The following is a 6,000-nucleotide window of genomic DNA, read 5'->3' as shown; positions in this document are numbered from 1 at the left end:
CCTGTATCCCCAGAGTCCCAGAGTTCGTGAAGGAATGTGTAAGAGGACACCGCGCTGGCTTTCCAGTAGAAGCGCCCTTCCTAAGCTGTGTCGCTAGGCAACCCCAGGTGTGGCATTAGCCCATCCATCCTCGAGGAAAGTGATTACGACGCAAGAACTCGGGCCCAGGACTCTGTAAACGTGGGGCACTATTCTATGGTGCTGTTCCTTGCCCTCCAGCCTCCCTCTGGGTCCTCACGGTGCCATTCCAAAGCGCTCAGTCCCAGTATTCCTAATCGATGGTCATTTCTGAGAGGGGCAGCCAGGGTGCCGTCCAGGGAAAGCCAGGTCACTCCTCTCTGGGTTTCCAAACGGTCGACAGCCGGACACCTCGGGACACACACACACACACACACACACACACACACACACACACACACACACACACGCCTCAAGGGTCTGTCACGACATCATCGACGGCCCTGGACCAAACCGCGTCTGGGAATGGCGGGATCGCAACCTATCCCTCGAAACCAGATGGCAGCCTCGCTCGCAGGGCCCGCCTCCCACTTCCGGCCGGACCGCGGTCACGTGCCCTGACCCCGCCCCGCAGACGCGGCTCCTCTCGCGTCGGCGAGCGCCCCGGCTCCCCTTCCGCCGGAAGTGGGGCGACTTTCCCTTTCCGGCTACGGGTCCCCAAGCGGAGCGGGAGGCCCGACGGGGGAGCCGAGCGGCGGCGGCGGCGGCGGCGGCGGCGGGGGCGGTAATGGCGGAGCTGGTGCAGGGGCAGAGCGCTCCGGTGGGGATGAAGGCCGAGGGCTTCGTGGACGCTCTGCACCGGGTCCGGCAGGTACGGGCGCGGCAGGCTGGTAGGAGCACGGGAGCCTGAGGCGGGGCCGGGTCGGGCCTGATGGGGAGAAGGGGGTCCGGCCTGGGGGCGGGAGGTAACCTGGGCTGACGCCCCAGCTGGGCTCGGCCTTTCCTTGTGGCTCCTGCAGCCGAGAGGAGCCGAGGGATGAGGCGCCACTGGGAGGCCCAGGCCCAGCCTGTCGGGCCGGTCTCCCAGGTGCCTGCAGCCGCTGGGAAAGGATTTGTCCAGGACGCCTGGCCCTATCGCGTCCCCACGCCGGGGCTGGACCCGCAGGGCAGCCAGCGTGGGGTTCTGAGGTTTACGGGGGTTGGGGGCTAGGGGAGCTCACGGCGAGGACCCGGTCTAGACGGAAGGGGGCTGTCTCAGACCCAGTAGCTTTTTAAAACTTGGAAAACATCCTCTTCAGACTTATTATATTTCGAGGGTGGAGTGGAAGGAATTCGAGGGTATTTTACTTTCGAGGGTGCTCTGGGAGAGGAGAGAAAGAAAGATGTTAGATAGGTGTGGGTGGTCCATAAGACGTAGAAATTCCTTATGGGCAATAGTTTTTCCTCTTTCAGGGAGCATGTGATATGAAGTCATTCCAGCAGTGAAACTTGACCATCTGACAATGTCGTGCATTTTGTCAGAGTTAAATAAACTGATTTTTAAGAGGTTGCAAGCTTCCCTGGAGAATGCATGTGGGACCTGCCAGAAATACTCTTTGGTTTCTGGTATGATGTTTAGAACAGAACATGTCCTTGTATTGTGTGTGAAGCTTACTGAACTTAAGTGTTAGCTCTAACACTTAAATTTCTTCTGCTGAGTGTCTTATACTCATCGTCTCTTCCTATTTAATTGTAGGCATACTAACGGATACTTTAAAAGTTGGGCTATAACTAATTACTGCTTGATTCCTAACAGAAAGCTACAGGACTCATTGTATTAGAAGAAAGCCTCCACTCGGTCGCTTGAAGATATGGTCTTTACACCTCTTTCCAGTATTCCAGGGGAGGGAACCCTACCTGTTTCCCAGATACTGACTTTTCACTGTAATACTGATGCTCCTATAGACATTACATTGGATCCCAGAAGTTTCCAAACCTGTGGTTCTGCCTAAAATTTTATCCGATGACTTGTTACTTACTGCCTAGGCACCAACCAATATATAGCGAGTATCCATCTTACTTAGACTTCAGAGCCAACCAGTGGCTGTAATGGATGAACAGTGCCATCCAGCTCCCCTTCCAGCACTCTGCTTGCCGGCGTGTTACACTGCTCTCCTCTACAGTACAGGGTCCTGAACCTTGTTTCTCACTGGCTACTAATATGTAATGGCTTTCACTCTGTGCTGATGTGTGACAATCACCTTGTCGGCCTCTGTATCCAGGAAGAATTATAGTCACTACCCTAAAGAGCTCAGATCCTCAGTTTGCAGAAGGCCTGTAGTTGAACATAAAATGAATTTTGAACCATTGAGAAGACTTTCTGCTTCTCTTGAGCCAGTGGTTGAACTCATATTCTTGGACAACCTGCTCAAGAGGGAGGGAGACCCTCTGTTAAATGCTGACCTAATGTGGATTGTTGAAGCAGTGGTGTTTACTACTAGCAGAGGAAACTTCACTGGAAATGTTCCCAGCTCTGAAATGCACCATTGACTGGAGCAGTTGTAAGCCCAATGGAGACAGTGCTGTAAGTGTATTACTTCCGAATATTAACAGCTGGAGGGCGATACTATCTCCAAGGATTTGATGGCCTTTAAAAACTAAAGAAAACACAGGTTTGTGGGTAATTTTAGGTTTATTTATAGATTTGCATTGGGCAAGAATTGAATGTTAGAAATCTAAAATATTGTGTACTTACATCAATAGTAAAGCTTACCTCAGAGGGTCTCATATCATTTGGGCATCTGATGATGGTGGTTCTGCCTTGCCATTGTGTACACAGCATGTTGCAGAAATGTGATTTTCCCCCCAGTAACTGGAGATAAAAGACAGTGCATTTCTTTATTTAAATGATTGGAAAGCTTTCTCTCCTCTTAGGTGTCCTCATAAACACCAGGGGCAGTCTGTAAGGCCCTCGTAAGTTTGTCAGGGAGCAGTAAGCTGTCTGGTGCCCAGTTTACCCAGAATATCACAGCAGAGTCTGAGTTGACCCTGATGGGATTTGAACCTGCAGTTTCTATTAAGTCTGATATGTAGAGTCCAGTACCTAATCCACTAAGCTTCTCTCCTGGCATGTTGAAGCCTCCTTTTGTATCCTTTGGACTCTTTCCAACAAAGGGAACCAATTGTTGCTGTTAGATCACTCTAAGCATGGTATTCCTAGATCTGAAGGGAGTCTCTGAAGATGTCATGTAAAATTTAAAATTTCTGCAGCAGTGTGAAGTCCAGTGAGCTAATAGTGTTTGGCCAAAGGGATAACATAGCCACTTTGTAGGGAAGTACACAAATGTAGAAATGTGATCTGATTCAGTCCCACTGGTGAAGATCTAAAACTTCTGGGTGTTAAAAAAAAAAAAATCATGTCCAGTTCTCTGAAGTCATTGGCTGGTTAGCAAAAATAAAGTGTTTCTTCAGTTCTTCAACTCGTTGTTTAGAGAGCGCAGGATCCTAATAAGAATGGGATTGGACTTAAAGCCAGATTATCCTGTTCTGTGGCCACACTGCACCTCTAAGCTGACTACTGTCTGTCAGGCTTTTAAGGGGACCTCATGGAGATTATGGATGAGTAGATACAAATCTGTTTTGTTTAGCTTTTCTAAAAATATAAGAGTTCCTGGAAAGCCCACTGCTGATAGTTCAGTAGCATCCATCACCAGGTGCACCCATTCGCATGTTAACAGGACGACGTCACACCACAGTGTACTTCACATTCCCAGCAGCCTTCCTTCCACGAGCTGGACCAGCCGCCTGCCAGTCATCACCCAGATAGGCGTTCTCTTATCAAACTGCTAGGGCTTCTTAGGACTTTAAGCTCCTATTTTGACCTAGACCCAGTCATTGCCTCTGCACTGCATAATTCTAGAGTGTTCTATTCACATAAATACAGTGTTAATTGGTACCTCATGGAGTTGGGCATCATGGTGATTCTGCTCTCAAATGATTGTGACCAAGCCACTGAAGAGTCAGTGGAAAGTAACCTTTGACAGATTTTAAGGCCCAGAGCCTACTCTTTACTAGCACTGTATTTTGGAACTGTTTGGTTGGTGTGGGGCCTCGGAAGTTCCACAGTCCTGCAGAAAATGCTTCCCAGTGCTGCTGTTTCACACTTCGAGCCTGAGCAGTAGATGGTTTGGCACGTGTGCTGTATAGAAACACTACATTTCCTTTAAAAGAATGTGTCTCCACCATTTAAAGAAAAGGCCTGTGTTCATTGACTGTTGGGCACTCTTCGAGAGATGCTGCCTTTGCTCACCTCATAGGTGATGTTTGTGCCTCATGGCAGAGCCACATGTGCTGAATGCTCAGTGGCTTTAAGTTTACTCCACTGAGACTGTCTTAGACGTACCCAGTGGTTGAGTAGCTCAGATCATCATTTCACAAGGGACTAACTCCTGCGTGTACATTCCTTTGAACTTTCTCAGACACTTGAAGAAAACCAGTGTCTGCAGGACATCTGTGGGTTGCTCTGTGTCTTTGCTTTGATGGGACCCAGTAGAGTACCCTACAGAGAGCGAGTTCTTGTTTAAGGGTTTTCATGATGTGACTGAGCCCATTCGGGTCACCGCACTTTTTTTTTTTTCTTTCCTGCGGTACGCGGGCCTCTCACTGCTGTGGCCTCTCCCGCCGCGGAGCACAGGCTCCGGACGTGCAGGCTCAGCGGCCATGGCTCACCGGCCCAGCCGCTACGCTGCATGTGGGATCTTCCCAGACTGGGGCACGAACCCGTGTCCCCTGCATCGGCAGGCAGACTCTCAACCACTGTGCCACCAGGGAAGCCCTGGGTCACCGCACTTTAATGGAAGCACTGAACTTCATATTTGGTATTGAAAAGTAGATGGTAAATGAACAGTACATTCCACTGTATGCCTCTAACGCTTTTCTGATATTCAGCTGGGACTTCTTTATCTTTCTTTTAAAATCTGATAACCCATGTGTATCATCAAAGTAAGGTTTCTTAAGTCCCAAATAAAAATTTGCGTAGACCAGAGTTTTCAGACTGGTGGCTGGAGAAGGCTCAGAGCGGGCCTGCAGGCATGCTTTGTTTGACCACATGCTGCCAACACTTAGAAACTAGAACAATTTCACGTAAAAAGTGAGATTTTTATCTAATACTTGGCCATACTGCTCCCACGTTCTGCGGTGACTTTATTTGGCAGGAGCTGGGTAGCAACTGCCCCTTTGCACGGGGCATTGACTCTTCGAGTTGCCTTTGTTCTCACCACTTTGCTTTTGTTCTGCACTGCCCATCGGGATGCCTAGTCAGCAGCTTTTTTTCCTCATCCTTTTCCAAATTGTGAGCCCATACAATAATTTAAATTTCTAATGGAAAGAGCTCTGGTGGAGAGTTAAGGGATCTGAGTCTCCTGCAAGTAGCTGCATGACCTTGGGCTAGGTTGGCCTTTCCCAGCATTTGATCTACAAGCTGTTCATAGATCTTCCATGGAAAAGGACTCATGGACAGAGAAGTTTGGGGGATACAGGGTTAAATAAAGGTGAATTGGCTTCTTTACTGCAGGACTTCTCAGAGCCCTTAGTATGCTTCTGTGCATTAAGTCCTACTAGGGTTTGAGATATGCATTGTAAATTTACCCAAGTTCTGTCACTTCATACCCTCTTTTCATAAAACCAAATCACCGTCTGTGGATCAAACTTCAGGAAATATTAAGCTTAGATAATCTCAGTGGTCCCTTCAAGCTCACCAACATTCAGAGCTTCCATCCAGCTAGATCTGAAAAAAGTTTTGGCCGTATTATTTTGGTTTTTACTTTCTAATGTGTTGTGTTGCGTGTCTGTTCAAGCTCCCCTCTCCCTAGCTTTGCTGTGCAATTCTTTAACTCTGTTAATCATCCCTCTTGAAAATGTTTTGCATTTAGAGTTTTGTTTAAAGACACTTGAGAAAGAATAGCCAGTACTTTTGGAGGCATGAACTACATTTTTATCCTAGTATCAGGTGATAGCAGATCACTTGCAAGACTGAGTAGTGTTCATGGAAATTGTGATGGGGAT

General features: G+C 48.3%; 1 protein-coding gene across 5 annotated transcripts in view; it reads left to right on the top strand.

The window, feature by feature from the left end:
• Positions 1-660: 660 nt before the first annotated feature.
• The window catches only part of FUBP3 (far upstream element binding protein 3), a 49,332-nt gene continuing 43,992 nt past the window's right edge, over positions 661-6,000 (top strand). For 3 of the 5 annotated variants that reach the window (XM_067742946.1, XM_067742948.1, XM_067742945.1), the window contains exon 1: positions 661-829. In XM_067742946.1, the coding sequence (XP_067599047.1) occupies positions 746-829 (84 nt within the window). In that variant the 5' untranslated portion in view covers positions 661-745. Of the gene's footprint in view, positions 830-1,753; positions 2,610-6,000 lie in introns of those variants that run through there. The other 2 variants (XM_067742947.1, XM_067742949.1) reach the window with 2 other exon arrangements.

This window comes from Pseudorca crassidens, chromosome 7 (genome assembly GCF_039906515.1).
Source record: "Pseudorca crassidens isolate mPseCra1 chromosome 7, mPseCra1.hap1, whole genome shotgun sequence".
Taxonomy (NCBI): domain Eukaryota; kingdom Metazoa; phylum Chordata; class Mammalia; order Artiodactyla; family Delphinidae; genus Pseudorca; species Pseudorca crassidens.
This window is presented reverse-complemented; position numbering and strand designations above follow the sequence as displayed.